The sequence below is a fragment of the Lynx canadensis genome, chromosome A2, assembly GCF_007474595.2.
Source record: "Lynx canadensis isolate LIC74 chromosome A2, mLynCan4.pri.v2, whole genome shotgun sequence".
NCBI lineage: Eukaryota > Metazoa > Chordata > Mammalia > Carnivora > Felidae > Lynx > Lynx canadensis.
In genome coordinates this window covers 60,408,088-60,425,868 of record NC_044304.2, presented here as the reverse complement: position 1 = coordinate 60,425,868, position 17,781 = coordinate 60,408,088, and the positions used below count along the sequence as shown (strand labels likewise).

The following is a 17,781-nucleotide window of genomic DNA, read 5'->3' as shown; positions in this document are numbered from 1 at the left end:
GGGTAGAAGGAACATACTTCAATATCATAAAAGCCATATATGAAAGGCCCACAGCTAATATCATGCTCAATGGGGAAAAACTGAGAGATTTCCCCTAAGATCAGGAACACGACAGGGATGTCCACTCTCACCACTGCTCTTCAACATACTGCTGGAAGTCCTAGCTGGAGCAATCAGACAACAAAAAAGAAATAAAAGGCATCCAAATTGGCAAGGAAGAAGTCAAACTATCACTCTTCACAGATGACATGATACTCTACATGGAAAACCTGAAAGACTCCGCCAAAAAACTGTTAGAGCTGATCCATGAATTCAGCAAAGGCACAGGATATAAAATCAATATTTAGAAGTTTATACACCAATAATGAAGTAGCAGAAAGAGAAACCAAGGAATCTATCCCATTTACAATTGCACCTAAACCATAAAATACTTAGGAATAAACCTAACCAAAGAGGTAAAGATCTGTCTGATGAAAACTATAGAAAGCTTATGAAAGAAATTGAAGAAGACACAAAGAAATGGCAAAACATTTTATGCTCGTGGATTGGAGAAACAAATATTGTTAAAATGTCAATACTATGCAAAGCAATTGACACATTCAATGGAATTCCTATCAAAATTCTTCACAGAGCTAGAAAAAAAATCCTAAAATTTGTATAAAATCACAAAAGACCCTGAAAAGAAAAGTAATCTTGAAAAAGAAAACCAAAGCTGGAGGCATCACAATTCCGGACTTTAAGCTGTATTATAAAGTGTAATCATCAAGCAAGTAAGGTATTGGCACAAAAACAAGACACATAGATCAATGGAATATAATAGAGAACCCAGCAATGGACCCACAAATATATGGCCAACTAATTTTTGACAAGGCAGGAAAATGTGTTTTTTTTAAGTTTACTTATTTGTTTTGAGAGAGAGAGAGATAGAGATTGAGAGAGAGAGATTGAGAGAGTGAGCGCAGGAGAGTGGAAGAGAGGGAGAGAGAGAATCTCAACAGACTCCATGCTGTGAGCACAGAGCCAGAAGCAGTCTCAATCTCACAAACAGTGAGATTATGACCTGAGCCAAAACCAAGAGTCAGAAGCTTAATCAACTTAGCCACCCAGGTGCCTCAAGGATGACCTGTACTTTAAATTTCTCCTTGACTTTCATGTAAACCCTGATTTAGAGCCACTTTATCATGCGTAGCCCAGGCTGTGAACTACAACTTGAACTGGACTTGGACTTTGACCTTATTGTAATGTTGACCTTGATGTGAAGTTTAGTTTGATTTGTCTTTTTAACTGATCTTAGTCTTGAACTTGGCCCAGACTTTGAATCTGAGCTTGAATTTTACTTTGATCTTGACCTTGACACTAAATCAGATTTACTTTTTGCTCCTAATCCATACTATGTGTTGCCCAAGTCCTCCTGTCTTTCACCTTTAACATGACCTTAGCACACTGAAATCTGCCTTTACCTCGACCCTGGTTTAGACCACATTCTGACCCAGATTATCATCCAGACCTTCTAAATATAAATTTGGTTTTAACCCCGATCTTGACTTTGAATTGGAACTTAACGTTGACTTTTGATCCTGAACTTGAATTTTATCATGATTTTGTTCATAATTCAGACCACCACCTGTTTCAGACTCTCATGTATAGGTCTACTCCAGAATATGAACTTGAAATTGACCTTGATATTAACCTTGAACTATGTCTGGGTCTTAACACATGACCTTAACCTTAACCCTATACTTGATCTTGATGCTGACCTCAATGAAAATCTGTCCCTAATATGTTAATCAAGTTTCACTTCAAACACAAACTTGACCCCTTGATCCTTAACCCATAAGGACTTTGACCTTAAAGTGACCATGAAATTGACCTTGACCTTGATTCAGTTCCTCATCGGGTTCCTGATTGTTGTTCAAGGTAATATCTAGATCAAACTATGAATTTGACCTTGATCTAGACCTTGTCCATGATTCACACCCAATTCTTTGTCTAATCATCGAGGACATGTGTAGCCATGATTGTGAACTTAAATACAGATCCTCCTCAGTTTATGATGGGGTTACATCCCAATAAACCCATTTTAAGTCAAACATAAGTGAAAAATGCATCGAATACACCTAACCTATCAAACATCAGAGCTTAATCGTTTCCCACAAAGCCTATTAGATAACAAAGTATTGACTATCTCCTATAATTTCAATACTCTTCTGAAAGTGACAAACAGAATGCCTGTAAGGATAGTAATTGTTAGCCCCCACAATTGCTTGGCTGACAGAGAGTTGCAGCTGTTGCTAACTGCCCCACATCACCAGAGAGTATCATACCATACCAATAGCCCAGTAAAAGATCAAAACTCAAAATGTGAAGTACGGTTTCCATTGAATGCAGATTGTTTTCACATCACTGTAAAATTGAAAAATCAGAAGTCAAATCGTCATACATCAGGGATGATCTGTATGTTCCTGGTCTTGGAACTGATCTTGACCTTAACTATAAATTGACCTTAAACTTGATACTGATGTTGAATTTGACCTTGACTTTCACCTTGATTCAAATCCTCATCGTCTTCCTGTCTATTGTCCAGACCATATCTACATCTGTGAATTAAGTTGGATCTAAACAACCATGACTTTCACCAAGGAATTGACTTTATCTTTCTGCCTGATTCAGGCCCTTGACACTATCAGCCAGAGCATGTACAGCTTTGGGATGTGAGGTTTAACCAAACCTTGAGTTTGGCTTCAATCTTAAATTTATATTCACCTTGACCCACTTCCTGCCCCTTACTCTTATCAAAACTCCATAGATAAAATTAACCCAGCTACTAACTTCAGTCCCATAGCCGGATTCATCCCAACTAAGATATTCAGCTCCACAACCAGATTTATACCCAATAATTCCTCAGCTTTGTGTGTGGATTTAATCCTGATGGCCACTTCAACACTGTAGCCAGATTCAGCCAGATGTTGACCTCAGTACTGGAGCTGCAGCAGGACTGTCCTTATGAGAACCACCTGGATTTATCCCTGATGGTGCCCTCAGTTCTGCAGCTGGGTTCATCACGTATGATGACCTTACCCCATAGGAAAATTCATCCCAGATGCTGACTTCAGCCCCGCATTAGGGATCATTTCCAATGATAACCTTACCTCATCTGGGTTCATCTCTGATGATGATCTCAGAGCTGCACATGGATACATCTGTGATGATTTCAATGTGAAAGCTGTATTCAATCCTCATGTTTACCTCCTCTGTACAGAAAAATTCCTCCCCAATGTTGACCTCAACTTGGCAGAAAAATTCATCCCATAAATTTCCCTCATTCTAGCAAGAGGGTATATACCTGGTGATGTCCTCAGTCAAGGAACTATATGCATCTCCAGTGTTGACCTGTCTCACACATGTCTTCATCCAAGATGACATGAATAAGTAAATACCTATTTCACCATATGAAGATAATAATCCTCAACCCAAATCATGGCTAAAGTTGTTATGATGAGTGAATAAGAAACAGGAATTAAACATCTATTTTAAAAAGTGAGGACATTCTGGGGCAGTGCTTCTCAAATGTAAGAGTGCATCAGAACAACATGGGGCTTGTTAAACCCACCTTGCTGACCCCACCCCAAGACAGGCTGACTGGCAGGCCCAGGGGAAGGAGGATTAACAACTTCCATGTCTAACAAGTTTCCCTGACTTTGATGCTTCTCTGCTAGAGACCACAGTTTGAGAAACAGACACTAGAGAAATGCCAGAGGTATTTGTTACTTACAGACCCCAAGTCTCATGGTTGCATTAACTACCTTTAAAGACACAAAAGGCCAAGTACAATATAATCTATGTTTTATTTTATACTTTTATGATCACTAAAATCTAAACAGAAGTTTGGCTTCAACATAAAAAAAGAAAAAGAAAAATAGCGACAGGATTAAATACCAAGAGCAGATGACAAGGGTATGCAAGGAAGGGCTGTCCTGGGAAGGGTTGCACATTTGCAGGCACATCAGCAAAATAGCCCATGAAGCTTGGATCTAGTCAGCCTGTGGGTAAGCCACAGCACAGTCCTGAGGTATAGGCACAGAAAGTGTTTCCTTCCTGCTCCTTCCAAGTACAGGCTGTGTGGACACAGAACACTGCCCACACATCCCCCCAGTGCACTGGACATGCCTCTTCCTTCAGCGTCTTCAGGCCAGAGTCCCCTGCTCTCCACACACACACATGCACTTATTTGCACTCACCCAGCACATGAGTACACACTCAAGCCCAGGAGCATGCAGTCACATGTACACAAACACTGCCTCTGATTTCAGGTCTCCTTCACCTTTACAGGCTCAGCTTCCAACTCCAGAGTCAAGATGTGTGAATGTCCCTGGAAGACTGACAAAGGGTCACTGCAGAATCAGGGTGTTAACCATCCTTCCTGAGGACCTAGTCAGGGAGAAACTGTATTCTGTACCCTGCTGGTGGGAAGGAAAATTCTACTGAGCAAATATGGCTGCCTGGGCTCATTAGGGAGGCCCGGATGCTGGGTCTGAGATGCCATCCAGCCCTGCTTCACTCCTCAATAACCAGTTGATAAGGAAGCAGAGTGTCAGGAGGCCAGTCCCTAGCAGGTCCCCCAGCCCTGTGAGGTAGGGGATGCAGTGACTGTCTGGATCCAGAGCCTGGTGCCACGTGAGCCGAACCATTACTTCTGCCAGGTACAGCAGAATTGTCACCTGTTATAAGAGCAAGCAGACACAAAAGATGACAACTAAGTCAGAAAGCCAAATGTCACCAAGAAACACTAGATTTCAAAGGCAGATACTAAGGTGGACATGTCAACCCCAGGGAGTCAACCCCATGTCAACCCCAGCTGGACTTCCTCCAGCTTCTCTTGGGGTCAATGCCTAGCTCTGAGCTCATGCAGAGGCCAGAAAGTCCACCCTCATCCACACTTGCCTAGTCTCCCTCCTGTCGTCAGGACCTGCTTGCAGCATCCTGAGGTGGCAGACAGATCGTCTCTGCTACACAGGCTCCTCTCACCTTCCTTAGAAACTCAAGACACAGACTTCAGATAGGGTTCCCTAGAGGGCCTCACTTGAGCAGTTTTGGAGAGTAACCCTTCCCTGGAAGCACCACAATGCTGGTCTCACTTCAGAGCTCCTCAGTGTCTTGTCACAGGCTGACCGCAGCCCCTCTGTCCCCCTCGGGACAGTTTCTCAAAGTACCCCGCCCTATCCTTCATGATCAGAGACATGCTGCAATTGCAAATGCCCTAACTCAGAGGATTTGAAAACATCAGTCCCTAGTTCTAGCATTGCTCTCCTAGAATGGTGCCCATCAAGGCCCACTGTTATCCCTGTGGACACCCTAGGCCCACCAGGGGCATCCGACAACTAGTCTGGGCAGATAGTCTGCTGAGTACTAGCCACAGGCAGGCACCAGCCTAACCTTTCATCATGCCCTTATCACCACCCAGCACTGACTAAAAGTCCTTGCATGTGTTTTAGCAACATCCCAGCAGGGACCTGGCCCCTGCCCACCCTGTCTGTGATGAATGATGTGCATGGCCCAGTTCACCAGCCAGAACCACACATCAGCTTGCTTCATGGCAACTTGCTGTATCTTCAGGACCATCCTCTGATCTCCTGGTGATAATTGAGCAGTGTGCTATATGCAGTATGGATGGTGCCTTGTGGGAAGTGGAGATTAACGAGTGTGCAGTGTAAAGTGTGTCATGTGCAGTGTGCTGTGTGTACTGTGGAGCATGCTGCTTGCAGTATGAAATGTGCCCTGTGCAGTATGCAATGTGGAATGCATGCAATGCAGTGTGGTGTGACTTCTGTGTCTGGTTCACACCCTTGAGCTTGAATATGTTGATTCTTGGAAGATGGGGGCCATGCCCTGCCATGTCCAGGAACCCCCCAACCTCACCCCCTCAGCATCTTTCCCAGCTCAGGGAGATAAATCTTGCTGGATGACTAAGCACTGAATGCTGCTTTGATGCTACTAACAGTCATCCTTACCTGCATCAGACTTGCTAGCAGATAGAACACCACAAACATCTTACTTTGTGGGACCAAATGGCCTTCCACCAAGTAAATGATATAGAAGAAAATCAGATGGCCTGGAACCACCAGAGAGAGCAGGACTCGAGCTGATATGGAATTAATTTCTGGAAAAGACAACCATAGAGGTGTGTGTGACTTGACAGGCAGCAGGGACCACCTTGGCATGTTTAGTTTCCCGTGAGGCATCCGCATTCATTTATCTACTACACGAGTGTTTCCTGAGCACCTACTATACTGCAGGCATGTTCTAGCAGATGAGGATATAGCTCTGTCCCTTCCTTCAAAGAACTGACATTTTAGGGAAGAGGAAAAAAAAAAAAACAGACTTGAGTAGCAGAAGCAAACAAGAAAGGTCATTTCAAACGGTGACCAGTGCTAGGAAGCATGGGTCTTTGTTTTAGAGAACCAGGTGTGTACTAGCAAGATGAGTTACTGGATACTAAAAGCTCTCTCGAGAAGAGGACAACTAGGCTGAGACACGCATCTGGAGGAGAGTATTCTGGGCAGAGAAAAGAGGATTTGCAAGGGGCTGAAGGTAGAAGAGAGCTCTGGAATGTGGGGGGAATGAAGGCTCAGCATGTGAAGTCTGATCCAGGGAGGGCTGGCACACTCATAGGGGGCCTCAGACAGCCCCTTCCTCACGCTAAGCCTGAGAGATCCATTCAGCACATTCTCTTTTGGCTTCAGCCCTCCAGGAATCTGAGACTCTGCAAGAAGTGTGACTTCCCCGCCCCAACCACACACACTTTTAAGAGCGTCACGTGTAAACGCAAATGACTCTTCAAACAGAAATAGTTTCAGTAAAAAGCTTCCATTTGCCTCTGAGTTAATATATTTCATCAAATTCCTAAGAAAGAGGGGGGAAATCATATAGCTTAGAAGCCAAAAACACTACCATAAAATAATATGTAGAGAGGGTGAGAAAACACAAGAGCTCCAAAGTCTATTCGTGATGAAAAATTAGACAAGGTATGAGAAGATTCTTTTAAAAAAAGAAAAAGTAGGGGCGCCTGGGTGGCTCAGTTGGTTAAGCGGTCGACTTCGGCTCAAGTCATGATCTCACGGTCCGTGAGTTCAAGCCCCACGTCGGGCTCTGTGCTGCCAGCTCAGAGCCTGAAGCCTGTTTCAGATTCTGTGTCTTCCTCTCTCTGACCCCCCCCTGTTCATGCTCTGTCTCTCCCTGTCTCAAAAATAAATAAAATGTTAAAAAAAATTAAAAAAAATTAAAAAATAAAAAAAGAACAAGTAGAAGCAAAATAAATAATTACTAATGGCAGCTGGCACTAAAACTCAAGACGATCTTGAGAGTAAGAATTCAGTAAAATATTTAGGTGCTGCTATACATTGGATGTTTGTCCGTATCCCCCTTGCTTTCACCACCCAGATCCCCATGTTGTAACTTAACCCTGAGTGTGATGGTATTTGGAGGTGATTAAGTCATAAGGGTAGGGTACAGCACTCATGTATGGCATTAGTGCTTATAACTTATAAGCTATAAGAGACTTCAGAAAGCCTCTTCACCCTTTCCGTCATGTGAGCACATAGTGAGAAGACAGCTGTGAAGGAGGAACAGGCCATCACCACAGAATTTGCTAGTGCCTTGATCTTGAACTTCCACCCACCACAACTATAGAAAACAAGTTTCTTGTGGTTATGAGCCAATCATTTTATGCTTGCATTATAGCAGTCTGAACCAGGAAAGGTACAAAAATACAGAAATTGAAATAGATTTTCCAAACACAAGTGACAAATCAGAAAATATAATAGGTACAATCCATCAAATGCACTATTAGGTAGTTACCCAAAGGATACAAAAATAAAGATCCAAAGGGGTACATGCACCCAAATGTTTATAGCAACATTATCAACAACAGCCAAACTACAAAGAGAGCCCAAATGTCCATAGACTGGATGGATGAAGATGTGGTATGTATATATACATTTGTATACACACACACACACACACACACACACACACACACACACACATATATATACACACCATATATACATATGGTGTGTGTGTGTGTATGTGTGTGTGTTTTCATATATATACACACACAGTGGATTATTCAGCCATCAAAAATGAAATCTTCCCATTTATAATGATGTGGATGGAGCTAGAATGTATTATGCTAAGCAAAATAAGTCAGTCAGAGAAAGACAAATACCATACAATTTCACTCATATGTGGAATGTAAGAAACAATACAGATGAACATATGGGAAGGGGGTGTGGAAAGAGAAGACAGGGAGACAAAGCATAAGAGACTCTTAACGACAGAGAACAAACTGAGGGTTGCTGGAGGCAAGGGGGGGGTGGGGGTATGGGCTAAATGAGAGATGGGTATTAAGGAGGGCACTTGTGATGAGTACTGGGTGCTGTATGTAAATGATGAATCACTGAATTCTACTCCTGAAACCAACATTGCATTGATGTTAACTAAAATTAAAATTAAAGAAAAAAAAGATAAAATATGGTTCCCAGTACTAGAAAAAATAACAGGAATTTCCACGTTAAGACAAGATGGGGTAGACACATCTCTTCCTAATCCTCTCACTAAATACAACTAAAAATGCTGGACATTATATATAAAATAAACATAAGATTTTAAAAGGTGGAGAGAAAAAGTGACTGGCCAGGGACCTCAGGATTCAACAAACAACACAGAGGTAAGTTACCTGAGTTGTTGTTTTGTTGTTTTGGTGGGTGGTGCTGGTTTATTTCATATATCCCAGACAGGATGCTGGAGAAGTCAGCAAGCCAGAAATGTCAATCAATGGGCAAGATTCAAAAGAAAAGACTCAACAAAAGCCTGCTCTGTCTAGCCAAAGTTCCAGAAGAGGGACAGCCTAGCAAAGCACAGAACTTCTAGACAACAGCTGCTCTATTCCAGACAAACATCACAGGAAAGACTGCAGCCCCACTTTCATCAGCAAAGGCCAAGTGGGGAGCCTTGATTCTGACCTAATCTATGTGGAATGTGGTGCTCACCCCTTCTGGCTGACGTGGGATAAGAGAAGAGTAAGTGGTACTCTGCCTGGTGGTAATGAGCTCCCCACTTCATGTTGATGAAGGCCATGTGAGGAGCAGTAATAAGGCATCCCTCTCCCTCTCGGACAAGGTGGGATCAGAAGAACACAGACTCCCTGCCAGTCCACCAGCAATGAGGTGCTCCTCTTCGCCCAGTGTGTGAATAGAGATAGGGGAATCCTGGGCTTCCAGCCCTACCTGGCAGTAAGCAAGCAATGCATTATTCCCTTTCCTTCAGTGGTGCACTGTCAGAGGAGGTGCCTAAAAAAGACTTAAATAAGATCCAGAATTTAATAACCTATACCCCATATGCCTGGGATTTAATCTAAAATCACTTCTTACAAAAGAAATCTCCTATAACCAGTAAAGAAATAGAATTAGTAATCAAAAATCTCCCAAAAAACCCAAGAGTCCAGGGCTGGGTAACTTTCCAAGGGAATTCTACCAAACATTTAAAGAAGAGTTAACACCTATTCTTTTGAAGCTGTTCCAAAAATTAGAAATGGAAGGAAAGCTTCCAAACTCATTCTAGGAAGTCAGTATTACCTTGATTTCAAAACCAGACCAAGACCCCACGAAAAAAGGAGAACTCCAGACCAATTTCCCTGATGAACACCGATGTGAAATTACTCAACAGGAAACTGACCAACCAGATACAATACATTAAAAGAATTGTTCACCATGACCAAGTGGGATATATACGCAGGATGCAGGGCTGGTTCAATATCTGCAAAACAATCAATGTGATATATCACATTAATAGAAGAAAGGACAAGAACCACATGATCCTCTCGATAGATGCAGAGAAAGCATTTGACAAAATACAGCATCATTTCTTGATAAAAACCCTCAAGAATGTAGGGATAAGAGGATCGTACCTCAAGATCATAAAAAGCCATACGTGATATCATCCTTAATGGGGAAAAACTGAGAGCTTACCCCTAAGGTCAGGAACATGACAGGGATGTCTATTCTCGCCACTGTTACTCAATATAGTATTAAAAGTCTTAGCCTCAGCAATCAGACAACACAAAGGAGTAAAAGGCATCCAAATTGACAAGGAGGAAGTCAAACTTTTCACTCTTCGCAGATGACATGATACTCTATATGGAAAACACAAAAGATTCCACCAAAAAACTGCTAGAACTGATCCATGAATTCAGCAAAGTTGCAGGATATAAAATCAACGCACAGAAATCAGTTGCATTCCTATACACCAACAATGAAGCAACAGAAATCAAGGAATCGAGAAATCAAGGAATCGATCCCATTTACAGTTGGACCAAAAACCATAAAATACCTAGGAATAAATCTAACCAAAGAGGTGAAAAATCTATACACTGAAAACTATAGGAAGCTTATGAAAGAAATTGAAGACACAAAAAAATGGAAAAATATTCCTTGCTCCTGGATTGCAAGAACACATATTATTAAAATGTCAATACTACCCAAAGCAATCTACATATTCAATACAATGCTTATCAAAATAACACCAGCATTCTTCATAGAGTTAGAATAAACAATCCTAAAATTTGTATGGAATGATAAAAGACCCCAAATAGCCAAAGATATCCTGAAAAAGAAAACCAAATCTGGAGGCATCACAATTCTGGACTTCAAGCTGTATTACAAAGCTGTAATCATCAAGACAGTATGGAAATCGCACAAAACCAGACACTCAGATCAATGGAATAGATTAGAGAACCCAGAAATGGACTCACAAACATATGGCCATTTAATCATTGACAAAGCAGGAAAGAAAATCCAATGGAATAAAGACAGTCTCTTCAGCAATTATGCTGGGAAAACTGGACAGCAACATGCAGAAAAATGAACCTGGATCATTTACTTATACCATACACAAAAATAAACTCAAATGGATGAAAGACCTAAGTATAAGACAGGAGGCCATCAAAATCCTCGAGGAGAAAGCAGGGAAACACCTCCTTGACCTCGGCTGCAGCAACTTCTTACTCAACACATATCCAGAGGCAAGGGAAATAAAAGAAAAAATGAACTATTGGGACCTCATCAAGATAAAAAGCGTCTGCACAGCAAAAGAAACAATCAGCAAAACTAAAAGGCAACCAACAGAATGGGAGAAGATATTTGCAAACGACATATCAGATAATGGGTTAGCATCCAAAATCTATAAAGAATTTCTCAAACTCAACACCCAAAAAACAAACAATCCAGTGAAGAAATGGGCAAAAGACATGAATAGACATTTCTCCAAAGAAGACATCCAGATGGCCAACTGACACATGAAAAAAGGCTCAACACCACTCATCATCAGGGAAATACAAATTAAAACCACAATGAGATACCACCTGACACCTGTCAGAATGGCTAACATTAACAACTCAGGCCACAACAGATGTTGGCAAAGATGCAGAGAAAGAGGATCTCTTTTGCACTGCTGGTAGGAATGCAAACTGGTGAGCCACTCTGGAAACAGTATGGAGGTTCCTCAAAAAATTAAAAATAGAACTACTGGGTGACTCAGCAATTATACTACTAGGTATTTATCCAAGGGATATAGGTATGCTGTTTCAAAGGGGCACATGCACCCTAATGTTTATAGCAGCACTAACAACAATAGCCAAAGTATGGAAAAAGCCCAAATGTCCGATGGATGAATGGATAAAGAACATGTGGTATATATACACAATGGAGTATTACTCAGCAATCAAAAATAATGAAATTTTGCCATTTGCAACTATATGAATGGAACTAGAGGGTATTATACTAAGTGAAATTAGTCAGCCAGAGAAAGACAAATATCATATGACTTCACTCATATGAGGAACTTAAGACACAAAACAGATGAGCAAAAGGGAAGGGAAGCAAAAATAATATAAAAACAAGGAGGGGAAGAAAACATAAGCGACAAATACCGAGAACAAACTGAGGGTTGCTGGAGGGGTTGTGGCTGGGGGGATGGACTAAATGGGTAAGGGGCTTTAGGGAGGACACTTGTTGGGATGAGCACTGAGTGTTATACACAGGGGATGAATCACTGCAATTGACAACTGAAATCATTATAGCACTAGAGGCTAACTTGGATGTAAATTTTTAAAAAATGGAAAAAGAAAAAAGTCTCAACATGATGAGAAAATACAACTAACAGACACTAAGAATGAGATAAGAAGGTAGAATTATATGAAAGCAATTTTAATGAATCTATTATAAAAGTGCTTCAACCACCAATTACAAACACACTTGAAACAAATGATAAAAATAGAAAGTTTTGATTAAAAAACAGAAAGTTTCAGAAAAGAAACAAAGATACAAAGAAGAACCATGTTGAAATTTTAGAATGGAAAAAACACATAATGGCCCAAAACCCCAAACAACTCAATGAAAGGAATGAATAGCAGAATGGAGAGGACAGAAGAAAAATCTGTGAGCTTGAAGGGAAAAACTATGGAAATTAGCCTATCTGAATAAGAGAGGGTAAAATAGGCTGGCACGGGGTAATTGAACAGAGACTCAGGGGCTTATGAGACTAGAACAAAAGATCTATCATTCATGTCATCAGAGTCCTAAGGGAAAAGAAGAAGAGAGTGGGACTGAAAGTGTATTTGAAGAAATAATGGCTTACAATTTCCCAAATTTGAAAAAATTTAAATCTATTTTTTCAAAGAGGTGAATGGACCTCAAATGTGGAAAATCCCTAAGAAATAGACATCAAAGTATATCATAACTCATAGTGTAAAACGTAAAGTAAAATTCTTGAAATAAACAAAAGACAAATGACACCTTATGTATACAATAGAAACAATTCAAATGACAGTAATTTCTCATCAGAAGGAAGTGGCACTTTTTCAAATGCTGAAAAGTGAAAAAATACAATACTATATTGAATACTGAAAAAATATAATACTAGATTTTTTGCATTTATGTAAATTTTTTCAAATTCTATTTTACTTCCATCATTTTATTTTAGTCTACTACAGTGTATTCACTTTTTCAAATTTTCAAATGATTTTTTCCTTTTTTTAATCCTTTTTCTCTTCTTTGTTTCTTTCCCTTTTTCTTAAATACAGAAAAAGAAAAATTTATATTTATTTTTAATTTTTATTAAAAATATTTTTCTTTAATTTTTTTCTACTATATTCTTTACTTTTGTATATATTTACTCAAATTCTATTTTACCCCATAATCTCATTTTAGTCTACTTCAGTGTATTCATTTTTGCAAATTCTCACACAATTTCCTTTTTTTCTCACCCACCCCCCCTCTTTTTTTTCCCCTCTAATCTGTCACACCACTTTCAACACCAAGACTAAAACACACCTAGGATCTAGCATCATCTATTCATTCGATTTTATGTGTGTGTTTTTAATTCTTAATTTTAATGTTTTTTAATTTTAATTTCAATTTTTATACCTCATTAATTCCTTTCCTCCCTTCAAAATGACAAAATGAAGGAATTCACTCCAAAGGAAAGACCACAAAGAAATGACAGCCAGGGATTTAACCAACACAGATACAAGCAAGATGTCTGAACCGGAATTTAGAATCACGATAATACGAATACTAGCTGGAGTCAAAAATAGAAGTAAAAAATAGCCAGAATGATTTTAAAAATGCTATAACTGAGCTGCAATCATGGGTGGATGCAGCAGCAGCAAGGATGGATGAGGCAGAACAGAGAATCAGCGATATAGAGGACAAACTTATAGAGAATAACGAAGTAGAAAAAAAGAGGGAGATAAAGGCAAAAGAGCACGATTTAAGAATTAGAGAAATCAGTGACTCAATAAAAAGGAACAACATCAGAATCATAGGGGTCCCAGAGGAGGGAGAGAGAAAGAAATAGGGGTAGAAGGGTTATGTGAGCAAATCATAGTGGAAAACTTTCCTAACCTCAGGAAAGACACAGACATCAAAATCCAGGAAGCACAGAGTACCCCCATTAGATTCAACAAAAACCGACCATCAACAAGGCATATCATAGTCAAATTCACAAAGTACTCAGGCAAGCATAGACTCATGAAAGCAGCAAGGGAAAAAAAGTCCCTAACCTACAAGGGAAGGCAGATCAGGTTTGCAGCAGACCTATCCACAGAAACTTGGCAGGCCAGAAAGGAGTGGTGGGATATATTCAGTGTGCTGAATCAGAAAAATATGCAGCCAAGAATGCTTTATCCAGCAAGGCTGTCATTAAAAATAGAAGGAGAGAGAAAAAGTTTCCCAGACAAACAAAAATTAAAGGAGTTTGTGACCACTAAAGCAGCCCTGCAAAAAATTTTAAGGGGAATCTCTGAGGGTAGAAAAGATGAAAATATGTATACACACATACACACACACACACATATATATATATATTTATATATATATATATAAATACCAAAAGCAACAAAAGATTAGAAAGCACCAGAGACCACCAGAAACTCCAACTCTACAAGCATCATAATCCAATAAATTCATATCTTTTAGTACTCACTCTAAATGTCATTGGAATCAATGCTCCAATCAAAAGACATAGGGTAACAGAATGGATAAGAAAACAAGATCTATCTATATGTTGTTTACAAGAGTATCACTTTAGACCTAAAGACACCTTCAGATTGAAAAAAAGGGGATGGAGAACCATCTATCATGCTAATGGTCAACAAAAGAAAGCCAGAGTAGCCATACTTATATCAGACAATCTAGACTTTAAAATAAAGACTGTATCAAGAGATGCAGAAGGGCATTATATCATAATCAAGGGGTCTATAGACCAAGAAGACCTAACAACTGTAAACATTTATGTGCCAAATGTGGAAGCACCCAAATATATAAATCAATTAATCACAAACATAAATAAACTCATTGACAGTAATACCATAACAGTAGGAGACTTCAACACCCACTCACCACAATAGACAGATCATCTAATCAAAAAATCAACAAGGAAACAATGGCTTTGAATGACACACTGGACCAGATGGACATAACAGATATATTCAGAACATTTCAGCCTAATATACATTCTTCTCTAGTGCACATGGAACGTTCTCCAGAATAGACCATATACTGGGACATAAATCAGTCCTCAGTAAGTACAAAAAGATCGAGATCATACTGTGCATGTTTTCACACCACAACACTATGAAACTCGAAATCAACCACAAGAAACAATTTGGAAAGGTAACAAATACTTGGAGACTGAAGAACATCCTACTAAAGAATGAATGGGCTAACCAAGCAGTTAAAGAGGAAATTAAAAAGTATACGGAAGTCAATGAAAATGATAACACCACAACCCCAAGCCTCTGGGACGCACCAAAGGTGGTCATAAGAGGAAAGTATATAGCAATCCAGGCCTTCCTAAAGAAGGAAGAAAGATCTCCAATACACAACCTAACCTTATGCCTTAAGGAGCTGGAAAGAGAACAGCAAATAAAATCCAAAACCAGAAGAAGACAGGAAATAATAAAGATTAGAGCAGAAATTAATGCTATCGAAACCAAAAAACAGTAGAACAGATCAATGAAACCAGAGCTGGTTCTTTGAAAGAATTAACAAAATTGACAAACCAAGAGCCAGTTTAATCAAGAAGATAAAGGAAAGGACCCAAATAAATAAAATCAAGAATGAAAGAGGAGAGATTACAACTAACACACCAGAAACAAAAACAATAAGATATTATGAAAAATTATATGCCAATAAAATGGGTAATCTGGAAGAAATGGACAAATTCCTAGAAACATATACACTACCAAAACTGAAACAGGAAAAAATAGAGAATTTGAACGGACCCATAACCAGTAAGGAAATCAAATTAGTAATCAAAAATCTGCCAAAGAACAAGAGTCCAGGGACAGATGGCTTTCCAGGGGAATTCTAGCAAACATTTAAGGAAGAGTTAACACCTATTCTCTTGAAACTGTTTCAAAAAATAGAAATGGAAGGAAAACTTCCAAACTCTTTCTGTGGAGGCACCATTACCTTGATTCCAAAACGAGACAATAGACCACACTAAAAAGGAGAACTATAGACCAATTTCCCTAATGAACATGGATGCAAAAATCCTCAAAAAGATATTAGCTAACTGGCTCCAAGAATACATTAAAAAAAATATTCACCACGACCAAGCGGGATTTATACCTGGAATGCAGGGCTGGTTCAATATCCGCAAAACAATTAATGTGATTCATCACATCAATAAAAGAAAGGACAAGAACCATATGACCCTCTCAATAGATGCAGAGAAAGCATTTGACAAAACACAGCATCCTTTCTTGATAAAAACCCTCAAGAAAGTAGGGATAGAAGCATACCTCGAGATCACAAAAGCCATATATGAACGACTCAATGCTACTATTATCCTCAATGGGGAACTACTGACAGCTTTCCTCCTAAGGTCAGGAACACGATAGGGATATCCACTCTCGCCACTGTTATTCAACATAGTATTGGAAGTCTTAGCCTCAGCAATCAGAAAATGCAAAGAAATAAAAGGCATCCAAATCAGCAAAGAGGAGGTCAAATTTTCACTCTTTGCAGTTGACATGATACTCTATATGGAAAACCCATAAGATTCCACCAAAAAACTGCTAGAACTGATCCATGAATTCAGCAAAGTTGCAGGACATAAAATCAATGCACAGAATTCGGTTGCATTCCTATACACCAAAAATGAAGTGACAGAAAGAGAAATCAAGGAATCTATCCCATTTACAGTTGCACCAAAAAGCATAAAATACCTAGGAATAAATCTAACCAAAGAGGTGAAAAATCTATACACTGAAAACTATAGGAAGCTTATGAAAGAAATTGAAGACACAAAGAAATGGAAAAAGATTCCATGCTCCTGGATAGGAAGAACAAATATTGTTAAAATGTCGATACTACCCAAAGCAATCTACATATTTTTTTCAATATATGGAATTTATTGTCAAATTGGTTTCCATACAACACCCAGTGCTCATCCCAAAAGGTGCCCTCCTCAATACCCATCACCCACCCTCCCCTCCCTCCCACCCCCCATCAACCCTCAGTTTGTTCTCAGTTTTTAAGAGTCTCTTATGCTTTGGCTCTCTCCCACTCTAACCTCTTTTTTTCTCTTCCCCTCCCCCATGGGTTTCTGTTAAGTTTCTCAGGATCCACATAAGAGTGAAAACATATGGTATCTGTCTTTCTCTGTATGGCTTACTTCACTTAGCATCACACTCTCCAGTTCCATCCACGTTGCTACAAAGGGCCATATTTCATTCTTTCTCATTGCCATGTAGTACTCCACTGTGTATATAAACCACAATGTCTTTATCCACTCATCAGTTGATGGACATTTAGGCTCTTTCCATAATTTGGCTATTGTTGAGAGTGCTGCTATAAACATTGGGGTACAAGTGCCCCTATGCATCAGTACTCCTGTATCCCTTGGGTAAATTCCTAGCAGTGCTATTGCTGGGTCATAGAGTAGGTCTATTTTCAATCTCCTGAGGAACCTCCACACTGTTTTCCAGAGTGGCTGCACCAACTTGCATTCCCACCAACAGTGCAAGAGGGTTCCCGTTTCTCCACATCCTCTCCAGCATCTATAGTCTCCTGATTTGTTCATTTTGGCCACTCTGACTGGCGTGAGGTGATATCTGAGTGTGGTTTGGATTTGTATTTCCCTGATGAGGAGCGATGTTGAGCATCTTTTCATGTGCCTGTTGGCCATCCGGATGTCTTCTTTAGAGAAGTGTCTATTCAT

General features: G+C 39.8%; 1 protein-coding gene across 1 annotated transcript in view; it reads right to left on the bottom strand.

Annotated features, from left to right (window-relative positions):
- Positions 1-3,826: 3,826 nt before the first annotated feature.
- The window catches only part of SLC41A3 (solute carrier family 41 member 3), a 107,245-nt gene continuing 93,290 nt past the window's right edge, over positions 3,827-17,781 (bottom strand). The window contains 2 exon segments of the mRNA XM_032592364.1: positions 3,827-4,718; positions 6,009-6,157. Of these exon segments, the coding sequence (XP_032448255.1) occupies positions 4,509-4,718; positions 6,009-6,157 (359 nt within the window). The 3' untranslated portion in view covers positions 3,827-4,508.